At 41.4% G+C, this 24,448-nt stretch overlaps 1 protein-coding gene across 1 annotated transcript in view; it reads left to right on the forward strand.

Moving 5' to 3' along the window:
• Window positions 1-24,448, forward strand: part of SDK2 (sidekick cell adhesion molecule 2) — a 479,875-nt gene that overhangs the window by 308,491 nt on the left and 146,936 nt on the right. The window contains exon 5 of the mRNA XM_069076864.1: window positions 15,332-15,465. Coding sequence (XP_068932965.1) covers window positions 15,332-15,465 — 134 coding nt within the window. The remainder of the gene's footprint in view (window positions 1-15,331; window positions 15,466-24,448) is intronic.

Raw genomic sequence — 24,448 nt, forward strand, 5'->3', positions numbered from 1 at the left:
GTAGAGGTTGAAAGAATCCACTGATCACCTCCTGAAAAAGATCTCAAAAAGAAAACTCCTAGGAATATTATAACCAGGTTCTGGAATTCCCAGATTAAGGAGAGAATATTACAAGCAGCCAGGAAGAAACAATTTGAATATTGTGGAAACACAATCAGGATAACCCAGGATCTGGCAGCTTCTACACTGAGGGATCAAAGGGCTTGGAATATGATATTCTGGAGGGCAAAGGAGCTGGGATTAAAACCAAGAGTCACCTACTCAGCAAAACTGAGTATCATGTTTCAGGGGAAAATATGGTCATTCAGTAGAATAGAGGACTTTCAAGTATTCCTGTTGAAAAAGCCAGAATGGAATATAAAATTTTACATTCAGATACAAGAAGCAAGAGAAGCATGAGAAGGTAAACAGGGAAAAGAAATCATAAGGAACTTATCAAAGTTGAACTATTAACATTCCTACATGGAAAAACAATAATTGTCACTTATGAAACCTTTCTCAGTAGTTGAAGGGAATAGAAATATATATATATATATATATATATATATATATATATATATATATATAATGTCTATATGTGAGGGTATATGGGCACATGAATACATATATGAATGTGTGTATATATGTTTACAGGTATAGATAGATAGAGGGCACAGGACCAATTTAACAGGAAGGGATGATACTTAAAAGGTGAAATTAAGAGGTGAGAGAGGAATATAATGAGAGGAGATGGGAAGAGACAGAATGGGGTAAACTATCTCATATAGAAGAGGCAAGGGAAAATGGTTACAATGGAGGGGAAGAATAGGAAGGCAAAAGGGAATGAATCAACCTTATTCCCATTGAATTTGGCTTGAGGAGGGAATGAAATACACACTAAATAGGGTGTCTCACCCTCCAGGAGAGTAGAGGGGGAAGGGGATGAGAGGGGGGATGATGGAAGGGAGGGCAACCTGGGGGAGAGGAAAGTTGGAAGCACCCACTTTTGAAAAGGGACAGTATGAAAGTAGAGAATAGAACAAGTGGGAGGTGGAATAGGAGGGAGGGAAATATAGTCAGTCTTTTATAATATATCTACTATGTTATTGTTTTGCATTAGCCACACATGTACAACCTATACTTAACTGCTTATGTTCCCAGTAAGGGTAGTGACAAGAGAGGAAGGGAATGAATCTGGAATTCAAAGTTTTAAAATCTATGTATGTATATACTATCATTAATACTATTTTACATGTAATTGGGAAATAAGATATACAGACACTGGGGCATAGAGTTCCCCTGGAAAAGTCAAAAGGAGTATGGGAGAAGATATGGGAGAGAGCATATTGGAGGAGGGGATATCCTATGGGACTGCTATTTTGGGGTGGTGGGTAGGGGAAAAATGGGGAGAAAATTTGTAACTCAAAATCTGGCAGAAATGAATGATGTAAATCAGAAGTTAATAAATCATTTGAAAAAAAAAAAAAGAAGAGAGCCCAAGAAGAGCCCTGTGGGATACCACCAGTTAAAGGGGAAGTCATTTATATGAAGATCCAAGAAAGGAGACTGAGAAAGAGCAGTGAGACAGGTGGGAAGAGAAGCAGAAGGAAGGGGTATACTGAAACCTAGAGAGAAGTATCAAGAAGAAGAGGGTTATTGATATTCAGATGCTGCAGAGAGGTTAAGAAGGATAAGGATTTCTCAAAATCAATTGGGATTTGGCAATTGGTAGTTTACTGGTAACTGAAGAGAGCAATTTCAGTGGAATGATCATGTGGTAACTTGTGTGGTTAAGGGGTTAAAAAGAGAATGAGGAGAAAAAAATGAAGGCATCTATTGGAGATGGCCTGCTCAAGGGGTTTAACTACAAAAGGCAAGAAAGATGTGGGACAATAGTTAGTAGGAATGGAAGGACCAAATGAGAGTCTTTTTCAGGATGGGGGAGATGGGTATGTTTATAGGCAGTAGATAGAGATCAAAGATAAGGAGATTATAGAGGGGTCAGTAGGCTGGACGAGATGGGATGGAGTAGGATTGATTGTATAAGTAGAAGGGCTGGTCTTAAGAAGTAGAGCCAACTCATCATGTGGAACAAGGATAAAAGAGGAGATAGTGGCAAAGGGTATCTAGGTGATAAGAGATAAGGAAAGGAGAAGAACAAGCTCTCAGCAAATGGTCGCAAGCTTTTCCATAAAATATAAGACAAGATTCTCAGCTGGAAGGATTGGCAGATGGGGAAGCCATTGTAGGCTTTGAGAAGGGATGAAAAGATTTGGAAGATTCACTATAGGAAGTGAAATAATGGGTTAATTAGCAAGGTGTGAAAGGATTGCCTTGTAGCCATTAGGACCCTGTTGAGGTTAAGTAATATAAATCTGTAGTGGACTCAATAAGAAAGGTTGCACAATTTTTTCTCCACCTACATTCAGTAGCATATGTATAGCAACGAAGGTGGTAGACAGTGGGAATGATATTAGGCTGAGCCTTGGCAGACCAAAATCCACAATATAAGGGAGCCAGAGAGCAAGCGAAGAAGACAGAATAAAATTGTACTGGCTCACCAAGGGGACAAAATGAGGAAAGGAGGAAGATTTGGCTTATGAAAGGGTGATGGCCTGGGAGAGAAATGAAAGATGAAGAGATTGGAAGTCATGGTATGGACCAAAGAACAAGGTTTGGTAAAGGAAGACCAAGGGAGAGGTGCAAAACCAATAGACTGATCAGATAAGGGAATTTCAGAGTTCATGGACATGGAGGTGATGCATTTATGTGTGACGACAGGATCAAGGGAATGCCAACCTTTGTGTGTGACTGATATGGGATATAAGAGTAAGTAATGGAAAATGAGTAGGTCGATGAACTGAGATATTAGGTTGTTTGAGAGAGTACAGTGTCAGTGTGGATGTTGAAGTCCTCTAGTACTCTAGTATGAGGGCAAAAATTGGGGGGAAAAGAAAGATTGGGATCCAGTCACCGAATTCATTGAGAAAAGAAGGAGAGCATCCTAGAGGTGTGTAGACAACTGCCACCAGGATTTTGACTGGGTTGTAGATATGACCTCAAAGGAGGAAAGTTTAGTGATGGAGACAGAGAGAACCTGAAAGTGGAGATGGAGAGCAAGGAATATTCTAACTCCTCTGCCTCAGCCAGTGAGTTCAGGGTGGGGTGGGAGGTGCTAGGAAATGAGTGAGTGAAAATGCAGCCCATGCTGGAAAAGCAAGCCAGGGGATATGGTAGGCTTCCTATAGGAAATGGCACTTTGGACTGAGCTTTGAGGGAAGTCAGGGATTCTATGAAGTAGCAGTGAGAAGGGAGATACTTTCCAGGCATGGGGTGCGGTGGGGGGACAGCCTGTCACAGTCATGGAAATAGGAGATTGAATGTTGTGTACTGAGAACAAGTTGACCAGTTTGCCTGGAACACAGAGAAGGGAGATACTTTCCAGGCATGGGATGGGGTGGGGGACAGCCTGTCAAAGTCATGGAAATAGGAGATTGAATGTTGTGTACAGAGAACAAGTTGACCAGTTTGCCTGGAACACAGAGTGCATGAAGGAGAATAGAGTACAATAAACTTGGAAAATAGCTAGATCCAGATTGTAAAGGGCTTTAAAAGCAAAAGAGAAAAGTTTATATCTTATCCTAGAGGCAAAAGTAACTGCTAGAGTTTCTTAAATAGGCGAGTACCATGGCCAGACTGCCTGTGCTTCAGGAATATCAATTTAGCAGCTGGGTGGAAAATGGATTGAAAAAGGGAGAGACTGGAGTCAGGGGGGACTAATAAGGATATTCTTGCAATGTAGTCTAGGTGAGAGGTGATGAGGACCTGAACTAAGGTGGTGGCTATGTGGAGTGGAGAAAACGGGATGGATGGATGGATGGAAGAGATATTATGAAGGTGTATCTCCATGGACTGGAGTTGTTGCTGTGGATATGTGAGTCAAGCTGAATATTGGAGGTCCTGGACAGCTCCCCTGGGGAAGGATGAAGAGACCCTGCCAGGCCAAGAGAAGGGAACCCGGAAGCAAAGGGATATATGCAGGAGAGAAGGGCAGGCAAGCTTGGATGTATGCATTTGTGACTTGCACTCATGTATGCGTTGGCGCCTGTGTGTTTTGGCTGTGTGAGGGGAGGTGTGGCAGGGAGGAACCAGGGCTGGCTTTGGTTGGTAGGCTAAATAAATACACAGGCCCTTTCAGCTCAAACAAGGACCCTCTGTGCACTCCCTGGGTTTGGTTTGGCACTTTGACTCTTGGGTAACTGAACATTGAAAACAACACGTAACACCTCTGAAAAAGGCTATAAGCAAAGGAATTACTTCATCCACCAATATAGGAACCTCCCTGAAACCTTCCCTCCTGGCCTTGGCAGTATTGTGGTATCTCTAAGTTGGGAGATACCTTAGAGGTCATCATATTCAACTTATACCCTATCATGTTAGAATATAAACTTATTTGTAAAAATCTTACAAAGAAGGATGTTAGAAGATTATAAGCAGCAGTATCTCAGAAAGCAGAGAGAAGCAGTGGGAGATAAAAGCAGCTTAAAGAAAGCTTTGTGAGAGATCTAGCTAAACAAAGTCATCCCAGTGGCATTTAAGGATGAACATGGAAGGAGGACAACAAATGGAAGAAAAATCGAAAAGATTTGCAAAAATCTTTATAACAAACGACTTTCTCCATCAAAGACAGTGGAACCACCACACTTGGATCCAAATATCAGAGACCTCAAAGTGCTTGGAAAAAAGGTAGAAATGTGACCCTAAAGAGAAAGACAGGAAAAGCATCCAGTTAGGACCAATTCTACATAGAGACAGTCCATCCTGGAAGTGAAACCATTGCAATGTCACTAATATACAAAGTTTCTGAGGAAAAGGAAGACACCAAAAGCATGGAGAAAAATTCTCAGATCTTATTAATACCAAAAAAAGGCAACAAAAGAAAAATCAATTACTCCTGCCCCACATGCCTACTCCCCCATCTATATAAATCAAAGTCATCCTCAGTGAGGGTATTAAAAGAGAACAGGTAGGCATTTGGAGGTGATACTCAACAATGAACCATATCTTTACCATTTCACAATTAAGTGAAAGGCTTAAAGCATATAAGCTCCCCTCATTTGTTTGTTGATGACAAAAAAAATTATTTGATTTTGAAGAATGGAACAATGCTTTACAGTATTGTTTACAAGGTGTCTCCCATCCACACCTCAAGCTCATTCAAGATTCCTTGAAAGATATAACAGAGATTACCCTGTTCAGTGGCACTCTGAGCATAGTCATCACATGAGGCATTAAACAGGGAGATGAAAGTTCACCAAAGACATTTGCCACTGTGATGAAGGAGAACCATTACAGAGTCCAAGTTACATCGGGATTCACTGGGGATGACAAAAACCTCCACGTCCTGTCACTGGCTGATATTGTGCCGACTGTATCAAGGCTTGGAACACTGAAGGACCTCCTGGAAGATATCTGTAGTCACTCAAAGGATTCTGGCTTGGCCCTCTACATAGCAATAGACCGAGTAGATGAAGCATGTCATACTGCCCAGATTTCAAAATGCATTTGTATAGACACCCTTTATGCTTTCCAGCAGTATGTATATCTGGGACAGACAGTAGAGATGGACAATAAGCTGGGCCTAGAGTTGAATAGGAACAGAGCAGGCTTGGTTACATTTGGGAAACTGTGACATTCTTTTATTGAGTCCACATACCCCATGAAAGCAAAGGCTCGCCTTTTTAATACCAACATCTTACCTTACAGTGTTGCTGTATGGGAGTGAGATGTGGAAAACAACTGTCTCTGAAGAATTAAAACATAAAGTGGAGTTTATTAAATAAGGAATGATGGGTTTTCTTTCACAATATGACTAATATGAAAATGAGTTTTGCATGGCTACACATGTATAACTAATATCAAATTGCTTGCCTTTCTCAGTGAGGGGTGGAAAGAGGAAGAGATTTGGAACTCAACATTTTAAGTAATGAATGCTAAATTTTTTTTAATGTAATTGGAAAAAATGAGAAATTATAAGGTCAGACCTGCACTTTTGGAAAATCTCTTTTGTAACCATTATGGAGGCAGTTAGGTGGCACAGTGGATAAAGCACCAGACATGGAGTCAGGAAGATTCTTCTTCCTGAGTTCAAATCTGGCTTAAGACACCTACTAGTTGTGTGACCCTAGGCAAGTCACTTAATCCTCTTTGCCTCAGTTTCCTGGACTATAAAATGAGCTGGAGATGGAAAGGGCAAACCATTCCAGTATCTTTGCAAAGAAAACTCCAAATGGGGTCACAAAGTGTTAGACACAACCGAAATGGCTTGACAACAATAAATGAAAGATAGACCAGAATGGGGCGAGATATGTATTAAATCAATCAAATAAGAGACTGTTGTAATAATACAGGCAGGAAATCATGGGGGAATGAACTAATGTGGTATTTGTGTGAGTGGTGATGAGGTGATGTTATGGAGATGGGAAGGACAAGATTTGGCAATTGAATGGATATGTAAGCAGAGTGAGAGTGAGGAATCAGAAGATATCCAGAAGATATATAGTGAACCTGGGTGACTAAAAGAATGGTAGCACCCTCAATAGCAGTAAGGAAGTTCTAGAGAGGGATGATATTTGGAGCAAAGACAATAGATTCTATCTTGGACATCTTGAGTTTGAGATATCTACAAGAACATTCATTTTGAGATGCCCAATAGGCAGTTTGTAATGCAGGTCTACAGCTAAGGAGAAAGACTCAGTTATGACATACTTAGAAATGTATTGAACTGAATCTAGTCATTCTCTCCATGGTAATGAATACTTACATTCATGCGTGGTATGCTTACAGTGTGTTTCATAAGCATTATTTCATTTGATCCTCACCAGAGCCTTGTGAGGCAGGCAATGAAAGGAAATGCTGGATTCTCAGTCAAAGGATGTGGTTCAGTTTCCAGTTCTATCTGTGTGGTTTTGGGCAAGTCCTTTCACCACTCTGACCCTCAGTTTCTTCATCTGTAAAATGATGGAAGGTTGATACAGATGAACCTGAGCTCTAAATCTATGATCCTGTGATTGTTATTACCATTTTACACTTGAGAAAACTGGAACGCAGAGAAGTGAATTGCCTTGCCCAAGGTCACAGTGGTGGACTTAGGACTCAAACCTAGGTCTTCTGATTACACAATTATTCTTTTCCACATTGCCCAAGCCTGCTAGTGCACAGTTAGCATGGATATTAATTCTTTTCTCCTATACCACTGTCTAACTTTACAAAGCTGAGACAGACATCGTGAAAGTCATCGTATAATACTACCCTACAATAGGGAGTTCATCCTCTGTAAATATGAAACACCACAATTCTATCATCTCTTCATTCCCTACATTTTCATTCCCATCATCCCAGTCTCATTTACCAAATCCCTCTCAGATTATTCTAATTCACAACACCATCCTGCCCCATGATCCTGGCATACACACAGACACTCCCCCTCCTTCTGCCATTTGATTCTCCATGCTGAATATATGAGAATACCATGCCAATGGTTTTATCTTAACAATTACAGCAGATTAATATTCATAGCTGGGTAGACAGGACCCCTGGAAGCAAATTCTCTGGCATCTGTATGCAGGGTATACATATCCAATGAGTGCTATCAGCCATAGAGAGCTGGAGGGGAGGAGGGAGGCGGGGTAGAGAGAGAGTTCTATCTATGGGCTACACCACTGCTGGGGTCTAAACAGTGATTACTAACACCTTATCCATCTCCCGGCTGTGTGTTGTGGGAAAGGAGGCAAGAGGAGTAACAATGGGAAGAATGTACAGGCTGTTGGGGAGCTTTCAATCTGACTTACTCAGTTCTCTAATTAAATTATCAAGTGTCCCCAGGCATAGCACACCATGGGCTCAGATGAAGGGTATTGTCATGGAGTAGACGATTGGAAGGTGGGATCTTGGCCATTTAGAACTAACCCAGCAGAATAGTATGATGGAGTTGGTTACAAAAAGGGTCCAGAGGGGTCATGGCTGTGGAATCCAGCCCTGATTCAGGAAGGAAGGGAAGATTCTTTTAAGTATCTATTACATACCAGGCACTGTGATAAGTGCTTTGCAAGTATTATCTCATTTAATCCTCACAACAACCCAAGTAGGTAAATACAACTATTATCCTTATTTTATAGTTGAGGAAATTAAGTCAGGCAGGTAGTAAGTGTCTGAATCCAGATTTGACTCTGGATCTTCCTGACCCTAACCAGAGTTCTATCCACCAAACTACTTAGCTGCCTCCCAGATCCTGAGGCACAGTCTCTGCACATCCCCAGGAATTTCAATGCTTAGAACTCTAGCCACTTTCTTCAAAAGCTTTGATCCCCGGGGTTAAATTGTCTGGAAGTTTGTCGCAGAGCTTGGATACAGTTGTGTACATTTTGGAGAGTAAAGCATAGGAGTAAATTAATTGATCTCCTGTTAACTTCAATCAAGTGCTAATATGTTTTCCCTTGGGATGCTTCCATGGATGTAAGGCCAGCAGATAGAACAAAGAATTTGGGGTCAGGAAAAGTGGCACAGTGATTGGGCTAAGGAGCAAAGTCAGGAAGACCTGTGTGCAAATCCTGTTTCCCAGGGTCCCTGGACAAGTCAACGTCTCAGCATTAGTTCCCATATCTATAAATGAGATTAATAACAATATCTACCTTACAAGGCTGTTGCAAAGATCAAATGACATAATGTATCATAAAAGTACTTTGTAAATCTTAAAGGGCTATACAAATGTTAGTTCTTATTATCTTCTCTTTAGCTATCAACGGAGATCACAAGGGAAAAGGGAATCTTTCTAGTAAGATAGAAATCATCTGAGTGTAAAGAAAGCTAGTAAAGTTTAGTGGTCCTCTCAGCCTTCTTACTTCTGGAAACTCTAGGATTTTCAGAGCAGATGGATGGGACTTCAGAACTCTTGCTCTGACATTTTGGTTTTGAAGAGATGTGTCCTTAAAGTAGCCCAATTTTGGCATGAGGATCTTAATGAGAGGGCAAATCTTTTATTTTTTTTATTCATAACCACATCATCCAGTATATAGCCTTACACATAGTGGATACTATTTAAATGTTTGGTCAACACATCTCACTGGCCAGATTGGCTAAGATGACAAAACAGAAAAATGATAAATAAGGATGTGGAAAAATTGGAACACTAATGCACTGTTGGTGGAGTTGTGAACTGATGCAGCCATTCTGGAGAGCAATCTGGAACTATGCCCAAAGGGCTGTAAATAAGTGCATACCCTTTGACCCAGTAATACCACTTCTAGGGTTATATCCCAAAGAGATCAGAGAAGTGGGAGGAAGATGTATGTACAAATATATTTATAGCAACTCTTTTTGTGATGGTGAATAATTGGAAATCAAAGGGATGCCCATCGATTGTGGAATGGCTGAACAAGTTGTGGTATATGAATGTAATGGAATACTATTGTGCTATAAGAAATGAGGAGCAGATGGACTTCATAGAGATCTGGAGAGACTTAGATAAACTGATGCTGAGCGAGAAGAGCAGAACAAGGAGAAATCTGTACACATCACAGACACAATGTATGTGTGACAACTAACTTCAATAGACTAGGCTCCTCTCAGCAATGTAAGGTTATAAGACAACTCTAAAAGACTCATGATCGAAAGAGATATCTACATCCAGAAAAAGAGCTGTGTAGTCTGAATGCAGATTGAAACAAACTACTCACTGTTTCTTTTTCTTGTTTTGTTTCCTCTTTGCCACTGATCATTCCATCAGTTATAATCCTTCTTTACAACCTGAACTAATAATTAATGTGAAGATATTTGTAGATCCTATATTTGAGTGCATGCCACCATAATGGGAGGGGGGGGAAGGAGGGGGAGAAAAATTGAAACTCAAGGGACTGTGGAACTGAATATTGTAAACCAAAAATAAATAAATAAACAAATTAATTAAAAATTAAAAAAAAATAAATGTTTGGTCAATCCATTGAATTAAAGTTTTTGTTTTTAATTTAATTGGTCTGTTTTAGGAAAGTCACTTAACTGCTGCCTATCTCAGTTTCCACATCTGTGAATTGGAGGTGGTAATAGTACCACCAACCTTGCATTGTTTTTGGAAGGATAAAATAAGATAATACTTGTGAAGTGCATTGCAAATCTTAAAGCACTGTATAAGTTAGTATTATTGCTGTTGTTGTTATTTGAAGAACAGAGAGAAAATAGGTTGCTTAAAGTCTTGTTGTTGTTGATGATTTTGTGGTTTAGTCATTTCAGTCATGTCTAACTCTTCATGACCCCATTTGGGGTTTTCTTGGCAAAGATACTGGAGTAGTTTACTATTTCCTTCTCCAGCTCATTTTACAAGTGAGGAGGCTGATGCAAAAAAAAGTTATATGACTTGCGCAGGGTTACATGGCCAGTAAGTATCTGAGGTCAGATTTGAACTCAGGAACATGAGTCTTTTGATTCTAAACCCAGGGCTCTATGTACTGTGGTGTCACCTAACTGCGCCAGAAGTCACACAGCTGTCTAATACCTCTGCAGGGACTGACTACAGCCCAGATCTTCAGCTTTGCCTGATGCCTCATTGCCTCTGTAGCCCTAAAAGGAGTGAGGATAGACAAAAGCTGGGGTATCAAAGGTACAGTGTTACTTTTAAATTTGAGCCAATAACTGTAGCCAGGACAGGACAATTGAATAAGGACATTGAAATCTGCATGACCTGAACTAGCTATGAATTTAAATAATACTTATACTAGAATCTCCTAGCTTTATTCTCTAGGTTGTTTGTGCACCAAAAGGTCTGTGCGCACATTTGTGTGTGCGTGCGTGCATGTATGTGTGTGTTCTCTTGCATATGTGTGTGCATATACCCTGTTGTACACAGGATGGGGGAAAGGGTTGTTAAGAGAGAGAAGAAAGCAGGGAAGGATGTACATGATCACAGATTTAGAACTAACTGACAACTCAACTGTCATCAATATCAGCACATCATTGTGTTTTTCCTGCACTGTCTTTTTTGATCCTACAATCCTGTGGGACAGACACTATTATTCTCATTTTATAGATAAAGAAACTAAGGCTTAGAGAGGCAGCCTAGCATTGTCATTAGAGCACCAGACTCAGTCTCAGGAAGATCTGAGTTCTAATCCTGTTTCCAATATAATCTTGCTCTGTGACCCTGAGTCACAATTTCTCTGAACATTGATTTCCTCATTTGCAGGGGAGAAAGAACTGACCAATCCCTAGATTTCATAGGCAGAGGGAGATTTTGGTAAGTGACTCTAACAATGCAGGTTATGGAGCTTAGTGTCTTAGCTCTAGGCCCAGGGAAAGGTTAAATGACCTGCCCACAGTCACCATTTCTCAGAAGCAGACCTTGAACACAGGTCTTCTTGAATCCTTAACCACTACAGCCGTGCTGCCTCTCATCTATAAAATGAGGATAATACTTGACCTATATCACAGAGCTGTTCTGCCTGTCAGTAAGCATTTATTAAGCACCTGCTATGTGCCAGACACTGTACTGAGTTCAGGGGACACAGAAAGAAGCACAATGCAGTCATTGCCTTCAAGAAACTTACAATATAAAGGGGACACGACAAACAAACAATTATATACAAAGCAAGCTATATGTGGGTTAAGTAGTAAATAAGGGAGAAGGCTCTAGAATTAAGAGAGGTTTGGAAAACCTTCCCACAAAAGATGGGATTTTAGTTGGGACTTGAAGGGAAGCCAAGGGGCTTCCCTAAGGAGGGAGAGCATTTCAAGTATGGGAGTCACCCAGAGAAGATGCCAGGAATCAAAAGATAGAGAATTTCAGAACAGCAAGTAGGGCAGTGTTGCTGCTTCAAAGATGACTGGGTGGGGGGAGATGGGGTATAAGAGTGTAAAGGCTAGATTGGGGCTAGATTTTAAAGGACTTTGAATGCCAAACAGAAGATTTTATATTTGATCTTGTAGGTGATAGGGAACCACTGGAGTTTTGTTTTTTGTAGGGGGGACGGTGTGGGGAAGTGAAATGATCATATCTGTGCTATAGGAAAATCACCATGGCCACTAAATGAAGGATGGACTGGAGTGAGGAGAGACATGTGGCTAGGGGAACAACCAGCAGGTTATTGCATTGGCTCAGGTTTGAAGTGATGAGGACCTGTATAGAGTGGTGGTAGTATCAGAGGTGAGAAGGGGGTATATTTGAGAGATGTTGAAAAGGTAAAATCCATAAGACTTAGCAAGAGATTGGATATGGGGGGGAGGGGAGGGCACTATGACATCTACCTAAGTACCATCCTGTGTGACTTGAAAGATGATGGTGTCTTTGACAGTAATAGAATGTGAGCTATTGGGACAGCTAGGTGGCGCAATGACTAGAACACCAGCCCTGGAATCAGGAGGACCTGAGTTCAAATATGGCTTTAGACACTTGATGCTTACTAACTGTGTGACCCTGGGCAAGTCACTTAACCCCAAATCCCTCACCAAAAAAAAAAATTATAAATGTGAGCTATTATCATTACTAATCCTACTCCGTAATTTTATAGATAAAGACACTGAAGCCCAGAGTGACTTGGGTACCTTGCCCAAGGTCACACAGCTAGAAACATTAAAGCCAGATTGCAGACTCTACTCCTCTGACTCTAAAACCTGGCACTCTTTTCATGGCACCACACTTCCTCTCTTGGCTTTTGGCAAAAGAAAGATTTCTCCTTATTAGCCTTTAAATGATGGTGGCACTCTAAGAGGAGTCTGTAAGACCAGGGACAGAGGTACTGAGGTCACAAGTAATACCAGTAACAATTACTAGCTTTTATGCAGTCCTTAAAGGTTTGCAAAACCCTTTATTTATGTTTTTGCATTTGATCCTCCCACAAGCATGGAAGGTGGTGTTGTTTGGTTGTTTGTTTTTCAGTCGTGTACGATTCTTTGTGACCACATTTGGTGTTTTCTTGGCAAAGATACTGGACTGGTTTGCTCTTTCCTTCTCTAGCTCATTTTACAGATGAGAAAATGGAGGCAAACAGGGTAAAGTGACTTGCCCAGGGTCACACAGCTAGTAAGTATCTGAAGCCAGATTTGAATTCAGGAAGGTGAGTTTTCCTGACTCCAGACCTGGCACTCTATCCACTGCTCCATCTAGCTGCTCAATGGAAGAAGCAACCCAGGGAGATAATTGCTATTGTTATCCCCATTTTACAGATGAGGAAACTGAGGCCATTAGCCTCTAAGCTTCTTGAGAGCAGGGGCTGTCTTTTGCCTGGTGCATAGTGTACCCTTAACATATGCTAACAGACTGATTCACTGAGACCAAAAGAGGTTAAGTAATTTGCCCAGAGTCTCACAGCTACTAAGTGTCAGAGGCCAAATTTGAGCTCAGGTATTCCTGATTCCAAGGGCAGCACTTTATACATTACCACTGCATACCACCAGTTTGTCAAGCCTTTGTGCAGGGCCAGCCCCTACCTCTAATTCCCCCTGCCCAGGTTACTGGAAGAAACTGGGAGAAAAGAGAGAGGATTCTTCAGGAAGGAAAGGAACCTTTGGGGAAGAACAGAGTAAATAGACATCCTCTGCAATTCCCTGGAGCTCTGCTTATGGCAAGAGAACTGACACAGAAAAGACCAACAGCAAAAAAAAAAAGCAAAACCCCTAACCCTGGTGAAAGTATAAACAAAAGAGACATTTGTGAAGCAGTTCCTTTGAGAGACTCTTTTTAAAACTCTGTAACATTCACCTTATGGGAAAATCTGAAAAGGATTCAACTGGATTTGTCCTTGTTAAACTAACATTAAGGATGTTTAACAGCTGTCTCATGCACATCACATTAAAATTTGGAGCTAGACTCGACAAACTAATGGTTTTGTTTGTCAATGGGGAAATGAATAAAAGAAGATGGAAAACAAGAAAAGAGGAAAATTTGTTGATGGTCAGACTTTTAAGGGCTATAATGAGGCTCAGTGAATTCCCAGCTGGGATATATATACCCTCACTTGAGTCTGGTATTCTAGAGTCTCCAGTATTGGTCCCAAGGTAAAAACAATTCAGATTTGAGATATAGTTCTAGCTTTGTACCACTCTACCCTCTCAGACACCTGTCCATCCTCAGGGAGAGAAGAGATGTCTTTAGATGGAAAAAGTCAGGTTTGATGTTGTTTTTTAACCCTTCTTCAGAGGGGGAAACTGAGGCATGGGGACAGGAGCTGTTATTTCTTAGCAGAAAGAGACATGGATTGAATCCAACAGGACATTTGGCTAATAATCCCCTATGCATGAAGCTTCCATCTAAATTATCACATTAATATCTACTATGCCCTTGAAGGGCAGGGGATATGTCTTCATCCTTTTACGCCCAGGCTCTTACATGGTACCTTGTGCATGTAGTAATAAGTGTTTAATAAACATTGGTTGAATTTAATTGAATCAAACTATCAAGTACATGATGTTATACAAATAGATATTTTCTTACAGGTCAAGCACTATTCAGCAGTCATTTAATATGTGAACTCATGTTATATATAGGTACATGTCTAGTCCCAGATAATTTTCCTGTTCTCCTAACTAGGATTTTTTGAAAAGTACCCCATGAGATTTCCCCCCAATTGCTTTTCAAAACCTCCCATGCTAAAAAATACGTCATACTGGGAATTCATCCATCACCTTCTGAAGATAGAATTCCATAAAGAAGGTGAAATTAGTGGTCATATATAACCCAATCCTCCACTCCAGTCCAGCACACACACACACATCTATTTTTGATTCTGACATCCAGGGACCTTGTAGAGGGTGTGACTTTCACTATAGGCAGAGAGGGACCATGGGAGGAAAAAGAATTGGGGGCCATTGGCATCAGTTATAGCAAGACTGGGCCTCAGGCATAAGGTGAAATTAGGGGGATGGGGGCTGAAAGATGCAGCCCTGCCAAGGTTAAGGAATATCTAGACAGAGATAGATAAGGAATAACAGATATCTTTGCACCTCGATTTCTTTGACTCGGAAATAAGGATTATACTCTTCATCCAGACTTCCTTCATAGGGTTGTGAGGATCAGAAAAGATAATGTCTGTGAAAATGAATTGAAAATGTTAATGTTCAATATCGATGTGAGGCATGATTATTTTAGCTTTATGCCCTCCTCTTATCATTTCCCATTTCTCATCAGCACACACACACATACGTGTTCTCTCTCTCTCTCTCCCCTCTCCCCCCTTGCTCCCCTCCTTTACTCTTCCTTCCCAGTAAGTTTCCAGAATTATTCTCCTCCTCCCCAGTCCCACACTGCTTCAGAGGGAGGCTTGGGGGTGACCCTGACAGAATCTCTCAATCAGTTCTCTGTCCTCCTCAGAGCCATCACGCTGGATAACACCCTAGTCATTCTGTCAACTGTGGCTCCTGACGCCGGCCGGTACTACGTGCAGGCTGTTAATGACAAGAACGGGGATAACAAGACCAGCCAGCCCATCACTCTCACCGTGGAAAGTAAGCACAGGGTCTGGGGACTAGACTGATAAAGGAGTGGGCCATTCCATCTTCAGGAAAGGAGCTGGGGAGGGGGAGTTAATTGGGGAAGAGGTGGATTACAGAGTGTATTTGTCTGGCTTGAGGGTGTAGAGGAGAGGCAGGAAGAGGCCTCCCTCCAGAGCAGGAGTTGGGAGAGATAATTTGCAAAAGGGACTGAGCTGCTGACATTGACTACCTTGACAAGTGTAAGATCCTAAGGTTTCATCAAAAGAGGTACCAAGAATGATGAAGCTTTATGAAGGCTCTTAGCCAGGCTCCTGGGAAATTAGGAGTACTTGTAGAGTGGGGGAGAGAAAGACAGAGAGAGAGAGAGTGAGAGTATGTGAGAACTACTAAAGCAGGGGTTCCTAACCTTTTTTGTGGCAAGGACCCCTTCCTCAGTTTAGAGAAGACTATTTCTCAGAATAATTTTCTAAAAATGTAAAATAAATTACATAGGATTGAGAGGGGAACATGATTATATTGAAACAAAGATAAAGTAATTTCTTTTCCATCCATGGACCCCCTGGAATCTATCCATGAATCTTTGGGGAGAGAGGGGCGTCTATGTAGCACAGTAGATTTGGGACCACAGACTGCCATTGCTCAGGCAGTAACAGACGAGGAGGTAGGGAAGCATGTTTTTAAAGAAAGCTATTCCTTGCTTCTACTACAGACATATAAAGAAACACATCTGCCCTGAAGAACTCAGCCCAGGGTATTGTTCTCATTGACAGGAATCAATCAACAAGCGTTTATTAAGCTTCTAATATGTGGCAGGCACTGGATATATGAAGACAAGAGCAAAACAGTCCTCCCCCTCAAGGAACTTACATTGTAGCAGGGACTTGGCATCTGTTTTTTATGTGTGTGTATATATACACATATATATAATGTGTTTGTATTTGTGTGTGTGCCATTCAGTCATTTTCAGTCATGTCCATCTCTTTGTGGCACCATTTGGGGTTTTCTTGGCAGAGATACTGGAGTGGTTTGTCATTTCCTTCTCCGGCTCATTTTATAGGTGAGAAAACTGAGGCAAACATGATTAAGTGACTTTCCTAGGGTCACACAGATAGTTATATGTCTGAAACCAGATTTGAACTCAGTAAGAAAAATCTTCCTGACCCCAGACCCATCACTCTATCCACTCTGCCACCTAGCTGCCCTATATGTATATATACATATATATGCATATTTACACATCCGTATGTATTGTTGGCATGGGTACATACATTCACACACACAACATGCAAACCAGATACAAGGCATCTAGAAGGACATAGAAAGTATTAGCAGTTGGAAGAAAGAGGAAAGGGTTTCTGCAAAGGGTCAAATGCTTGAGCTAAGCCTTAAGGGAAACTAGGAATTAAAAGAAGCAAAGGTGAGAAAGAAGTAGATTCTGAGCTTTGGAGACAACCAGTGGGAAAGCCCAGAGACAAGAAGTGGCAGGTCATGTGTCATGTATAACGAGAAGGCTGATGCATCTGGACAGAAGAGTACATGGAGGGGGAGAACGAGTAAGAAGATTAGAAAGATGGGAAGGAGATAAATTGAGAAGAGCTCTAAATGTTTAAAAGGAGGTTGTATTTGATCCTTGAGGCACCAGAGTTTACAGAGTAGGAGGGATCAGATATAAGCTTTAGGGGGATCATTTTCAAGAATGAAGTGTGATTTGAAGCAGGGAGATCAATTAGAAACTATTTCAATATACCAGGGAAGAGGTGATGAGGGTCTGCAGGAAGGTATTGGCCATGTGAGTGGAGAAAAGGGGATTTTCATGTGCAGGAGATATAGATGTCAGCCAAAATGTATCAGCTGATGGGTCCTGTGGCATGAGAGTGAGAAGTTGAGGATGGCACCCAGATTGTGGAACCGGATGACTAGAGGGACCGTAGTGTACTTGACAATAATAGGGAGATTCAGAAGAGGAGTAGGTTTGCAGGAAAGCTAGTGACTTCTTTTTTGGACATGTTGAGTTTGAGATTTCTACAGAGCATCCAGTTCAAATGTCCAATAGGTAAAGCTGAAGAGAGACACTAGGGAGGTCTAGTCTAGGAGTCAAACTTCATAGAGAGAACTAGACTCATGTTGAAGTCATTGAGGGACTGTAGAGAGAAAAGAGGGCCCAGTTCAGAGCTCTGGGGTTCACCTCTAGTTAGGAGATGTGGCATGGGTGATGATCCAGAAAAAGAGACTGAGAAAGAGTGGTTAGACAGGTAGAAGTGAGGGCAGTATCACTAAAAGACAAAAGATCACCAGAGGTGAGAGAATACACAGGAGGAGAGGGTAGTCAACAGTGTCAAATGCTAAAGAAGAAATGAGCATGGTAAGGACTGAGAAAAACCGGTTTGAGCCCTCCAGCTAAATGTTAAATTTTCAGTGTGATCATTTACACTTCAGAAACTGGCAAAGTCAGGGCTTGATTTATTGTTTTGTTGATTGTCTTAAGACAGTGGAAAAAATGTTAATCATGGAGATTAAACTTAAAAGTGTGTCCTGTGTTCTTTTTTTTTTTCCCCAGAGAGCTAGTTGCTAAACATTTACCAGCACATTCATGAGAAAAGGTCATCAGAGTTGGCAAGTAAGAGATCATTAGTAATTTGGAGAGAGCAGATTCATTTGTAAGATGAGGTCACAAGCCAAACTGCAGAGTTTGTGAGTGAGAGGAATTGGAGGAAAGAAATGTAGACATATTCTTCAAGATGTTTGCTGGGGGAAAAAAGAACATATATAAGTGGATAGCTATTGAGAATGGCAGAATCTAGTGAAGGATTTAGTGAAGTATGGGAAAGACTTGAGTGTTTTTACGTGACAGGGAAGGAGACAATTGATATGAAGAGATTAAATATAAGAAAGAAAAGAATGATGAAAGGCAGAACAATCTTCTGGTAAACACAGAAATAGAGGGGATCAAAGGTTCATGTAGACAGGTTAGCCTTGACAAAGGGAAAGTCCACCTCTTCACCAGAGACTTAAGTAAAGGAGTAGTTAATGGGAGATGTTGTCAAGGAGTTGTGAGAAGAGGGAGTTCATGGCCAATTACCTCTATTTCCTCAATAAAGTATGAGTCAAGAACCTCAGCTGAGAGATTTGGAGGAAGGGGTGTTATAGGAGACTTAAAGACTAAGTTTGTCAAATGGGCTAGAAATTCAGTTAGGGTAGATTAAAAAGATTTCTTCTCTCCAGTGAGGGCACTGTTGACATTAGATAATACAAAGTTGTAGTGAATCTAATCAACATGGTTGTATGACTTCCTCCAGCTCTATTCAGCATCATGTGAAGAGGAGAGAAGGAGGTAAATGGTAGGAGTAATCCAAGGTTGGGATCCAAAGCAGAGAGATATGTAGCAATAGGTCAAGAGAGCAAAAGATAGTGTAGAGTTGAAAACTCTACTTAAGAGTTTTACTTACGAGTTTTCCACAGTTTGGAAAGGGTCAAGATTTGGAGAATTATGAAAAGTAAGGTAATGTCTGGAGAAAGAACTGAGAAGTAGAAGGATTGGAAGTCATAGATTTAAGATGAGTAAAGAATAGGGAGAGATGGACTGATAGGAAATCATGCTAGAGTAAAGGAATATCAGATTTCTTGACCATAGAAGTAGAACACTTGTATATGTTGGAAAGATCAAAAGGTTTTGCTGTCCCTGTGAGGAACTGAGGTGGAATAAAAGATTGGGTCATGGGATTTGAGCAAATTGACCAATTGGGAGATTAGAGTGTTTGAGAGAATATCAATATATATGTTAAAGTCTTCTAGTATAAGAGCAAGAATTAGGATGGAGAGGAAGACTGTGAACCTGGCACTGAAGTCATTGAGAAAGGAAAGAGAATAACCTGGCTATCAGTAGATAACATCCACTAGGATCTGGTTTGGGTGATAAATTTGGATATAGTGAACCTCAAAGGATGAAAGGTTTCTGATTGACGGAAGCAGAGGGAGAGTCTGGAAATGACAAAGGAGTATGGGAGGCATTCTGACTTCGCCTTTGAGATGAGTGTATCAGGAAGTATGAGAAAAGAAAGGTGCAACAGTTATTGGAAAGGATATCCAGGAAGATCAGTGTCATGTTGGGGGGATCCAGGCCTCTGTGAGCTCCATGAGATGGAAGAAGCGTAAGAGGAAGACATTTAAATTGAAGGGAAATTTATTAATTATGGACTAGGAGATATAGAGGGCATGGTGGAAAGGGCAAGCAGAGCCAGAATAGGACCTGGGAGGTGTAGGATTGAGGTGGATGGGGATGAGGGAAGGGAAAATGGGGGTGAGGAAAGTAGATTACTCTTACACAGCCAGGAAAGTGGCAACACCATGAGTAGAAGAGGGAGAGTGGGACAGGAGATTGTTAGTAGGGAATGAGTCAGGGTAGAGTATCAGTAGATGGGAGGAGCTCTGCTGATGATAGTGGGTTCTAGATCTAGAATGTTCTAGATCAAAGCTCAACTCATGAGTTCTTAGAGTAATCATGGCATCAGCACCATTAGAGTCTGAGTACAGCCTGTCACAACATCCTATCCCAACCTGGTCCCACTCTGTATCCAACTCCAGTAGATGGGTAAGACTGCTGGATCTCTACCTGCTGCATGCATGGTAGACATGGACAGGGAGTCAGACCTAGGTTCTAAGCTCAGCCCCATCAGTCAGTACCTGGTGAACCTTGCACAAATCCCTTTACCTCTCTAGGCTTGGGTTTCTTTATCTATAATACAAGAGCATTGGACTTGATGTCCTCTAAGACTGTTTTAAGTCCCTGAATGGCCCTTGGAATCATTAGGCAGGGTCCTTATACAAATACTGTTCAATCCTGGATCTCCTCATTAACCATGAGCAGAGCCAGTTTAGCATGCTGGAAGAAGTGGTGGACAACTGAGTGTTGGAGAGAGGGATTTACTTTCTCTGAATAGGCAGAATCTGGGAGAGAAGGTGAGGAACAGAGGATATAGGTTAAGGGGGAAAAAATTAGAAATTAAGGTAAGACTAAGCCACGAGTCAAAGAAGTGTGTGAAGCCCCGGGGATGGTCCTACATGGACCTTTTCCCCATCCATCTAAGGATAGATCCCAGGAATTCTGATTCCTTATCCTAGTCTTAGTGTACAGAAAGAGGTGGTTGACTCAAGAACCATGCCCAGGAAGAGGTCAGAAGGAAGTGCTGAGGGAATTTGATATGGGGCAGAATACTTCTTTCTAGCAAGAGAGCTAGCAAGCTGGAAGAGCCAGATGTTCACTTCCCTCCACATCTGTACAACTCCTGCTTAGAAAAGCAAACCTCATTAATTATCCATGGTTAGACTGAGACTCAATAATTCCAAGAAGAAGGTGCACTGCCAATTGTTTCTGCATTCTTGACTGTCCCATCTCTGGTTTCCATATTCCCGCAAACCAGTAGAAACTTACGAGATAGCCTTAAGATGCTAGGCTCTGCAATCCATGACCCTCCCAGGTTCCCACAAGAATTCTTCCTCATTATCCCAGAATCTATTTGCTTTTCCTAACTCAAGGTTACTTGGAGTCCAAACCAACCCTTCCAAGAAAAGATGTCCTATAACCAGAAGAACCACAGCATCCCAAAATTGGAAAGGACCCTGGGAATTGTATAGTCCTACTGGTGCCCAAACCCAAGTAAAGCCATACAGTTTAGCATTTTTTTAAATACAAATTATAACATTTTGGAGCTAAAAAAAAAACAACTTTGGAAATCATCTCATTCCTGCAATGTGACATTCTCTCTTGTCTAATTTGCTTCCTGCCCCAAGGAAGGAAATTTTTCTTTCTTTTTTTTCCCTCTGATCATGCAGGGGCAATGATACGATGTTAATTTCTAACTTCATGGGTTTGAGCTGAAGTTCCTTAGTAAGCAGAATAAGGTTTTAACCATCTGAAGGAGATTCCTTTTTCCTTTGAATTTCCCCATGGTCATTAAATAATTTTTGACTTATCTGGCATGGAACAAGAGCCAAACACAGTTGGGGGAGTTGGGAGTGGGGTAGGGAAGGGAACTGAGCTGCATAAAGTGAGAAGCCAATGTGTAGACCCCAATGCTCTGACTACTGACCAGCCTACCTCCTAATCTTATGTATCTCTGCTGACCCTGGACAGGAGTGAATGGAAGGGGATGAAGTTACCCATGGTAACTTCTGCTCATCAGTCCCTGGGAGGCATCAGAGCCTGCTTTTCATGGGACATTATGTAGATGGAATGAATGTAGGTATTCCCAGCTCAGCTGTCACAGGCACCTTTGCCCCAAAAGAAAAGCAAGCATCACAACATCTCTCAACTGTGCCTTTCCTCCCCAGAGCCCTCCGACAACTCAGAGGAGGTGGGAAAAACCACCTAAACCCCTCAAGCCCCAACTGACAGGCACAAGGATAAAGCAGGCACTCCTATTGTAACTTGCAAACCAGATTTCTCTGTTTTCCCATTTCCAAGCGCCCTTTGCCTCCTTCTCCCACTCAGTGATTTGTGTTGGATTGAGAGCAGAATCAGCTGGTATTTTTTTTTAGCTAATTTCTCCTCCCACAAATGACTACACTTCAAAACCCTATTCCTGTCACTGACAGAAATCCTCCACACTGCCTGCCAATTTACAAGGAGGAATCATTGCTTTTCCCACTACCAACCCTGTCTGTCTCCTCGCCATTCTCTCTCTCTCTCTTTCCCTTCTCTTCCTCTCCCCCTATATATCTCCACCTCCTCCCCTTCCCCATCTGCCTCTCCTCTCCAGTTTAGAGCAGCTTCAGTAGCCCATTGCAGCCAGTCCACCCTCTATCCCAACTTTAGACTTCTCCCATGGTGATAATGAATGCTGCTACCAATTCCTGGAAAGGCAGCCCAAGTGTAGCCTGTTATCCTGGGATTGTGTCTGTTTCATTGAGTAGAGCATGTCCAACTGTGCTTCTGCTTGATAATGATAAGAATATATGCAAATTCCTCATCTGCATAACTCTGTGCCCCAGACTTCCTTTCATCACAGAAGCCCTAGGTTTCCACAGGTCTGACATTCTTACTCCTACGCAGTGTGGACTCATCAATGGCTGAGAATTCAGACCCATCAGCTTCCCCTGGCCAATTCTGTTTGGCTCAGGGCCAACTTTAATTTGCAGTAAATCTCTGAGGCTCCAGCTTGTGCTGACTTCACAATCCCAACTGCAGGAGAAATTTATTTGGACACTTTTGGCCATGTCATTGAGGCTGGCAGGGCCTGGGTCATCATGACACACTCCCCAGCCTTCTAACTCTTTTCTGCCGAAGACCAGGAGGCTTCAGTGAAATCCCAGATGAGTTTTGAGCTAGAGGAGCCAAGATCAGGGTGAGCTCCAGTCACATGCTCAAAGTCACGCTGTCTTTGCCCACATGTAGGGTTTTGTGCTTGACAGGTTAATGATAATTGCTCACATTTAGAACTTGAAGGTTCACAAAATACTTTCCTCCAAACAGTTTTGTGAGGAAGTTGGTGCATGTGATCCTACCCCCATTTTACATAGGAGGAAACTGAGACTGAAAGAAATGAAATAGCATTTCCATAGCCACATACCTAATGATGTCTGAATATGGGTTCCAACCTGGATTTCCTAATGCTAAGTGTGCTTTCCACTACAACCATTTTTTTTTCATCATGGACCCCTTTGGCAGTGTGGCGAAGCCTCTGGACCCCTTCTCAGGATAATGTTTGTAAATGCATATAATCGATTATATAAGATTACAAAGGGAATCAATTATACAGTTAACAAAAGATTTAAAAAAACAACTTCACAGACCCCAGTTTAAAAACTCATGTACCACACACTACATGGTCTCTGGTGTTTTTCTTCTCTGGGTTTCTTCTACCATCACATTCTCTTCCTGTCCCACGTGGGCTTTTAAAGAGTGCAGTGGATGTTCAGTTCAATAAATATTTGTTGAATTGAACAGCTTCTTGAGTAGATTACCTCGAGTCTGGGGTGGTTTTTCTAAGGGCCCTGGGTGCAAAGAAGAGCAAGTAAGCTATGGGTGCTATTAGAACAGATAAGTATATAATATTAAGGTAGTCACATACATAATAGGGGCAAAGGCAAGACTACAAAGTGTTCTAAGTTAATTTGAAAAAGAGAGTGAGTGGAGATTTAAGTTAAATACTTTTAGCCAGGTAGATCAAGAAAGGCTTTATGGAAGAGGTAACATCTGAACTGAACCTAGAAGGATTTCACTAGACTGAGATGAGGAGAGGGTGTGCTCCAGGCATGAAACACGGCCCTGCAAAAATGTAGAGAACTCAGGAACAGGATGAGATTGAGGGGGAGCTAGTCTTCCAGTGTGCCTGGAATGCAGTGTGCATGGGAGGAAATAATGAGAAATAGCACTGAAAAGGATTTCAATATTTAGACTAAGGAATCTCTACAGGTTTTTTTCCTAATTTGTAGCTTCATTCTCTTTGTACCCTCAGCAGCTAAATACCTTGCACATAGTCAGCATTTCAAAGATGTTTATCAAACTGAACAGATGGTCCTCAAACAGGTCAGTTGGTTTTACCCCGGGAAAAGTTATTTTCTAAAATCAAACTGTATCCTTCCCCTTGGGCCAAACATCTCAAAAATACATTAATTTTGGTCATGAGGAAAACTAGGTGGAAGAGAAATTATTCAGAATAGCCTATCCCGTTGCAGGGAAACATGTTCTAATAACATTTAGTCAGGTATGTTATCTTTCTATCTCTTTTTCTCATTATTAAATTTTATTTTTAATTTATGGAATAAAACAAGAATTTCCATAACCTAGTACAATAAAAAGATGATTGCACATAAAACTGCAAATCTACTATGCACAACTTGCTATTTCTTTCAAATATACAATAAAATTATCATGTAAATTTCTTTTTTTTTCCTTTCCTCCCCTCCACCCCCACCCTAGAGATGGCTACCATTAGACACAAATAGGGGTGTGTGTGTGTGTGTGTGTGTGTGTGTGTGTGTGTGTGTGTGTGTGTGT

This window comes from Petaurus breviceps, unplaced genomic scaffold (assembly GCF_028583685.1).
Source record: "Petaurus breviceps papuanus isolate PSGF00001 unplaced genomic scaffold, PetGlider_PUasm1.0 90925, whole genome shotgun sequence".
NCBI classification, from domain to species: domain Eukaryota; kingdom Metazoa; phylum Chordata; class Mammalia; order Diprotodontia; family Petauridae; genus Petaurus; species Petaurus breviceps.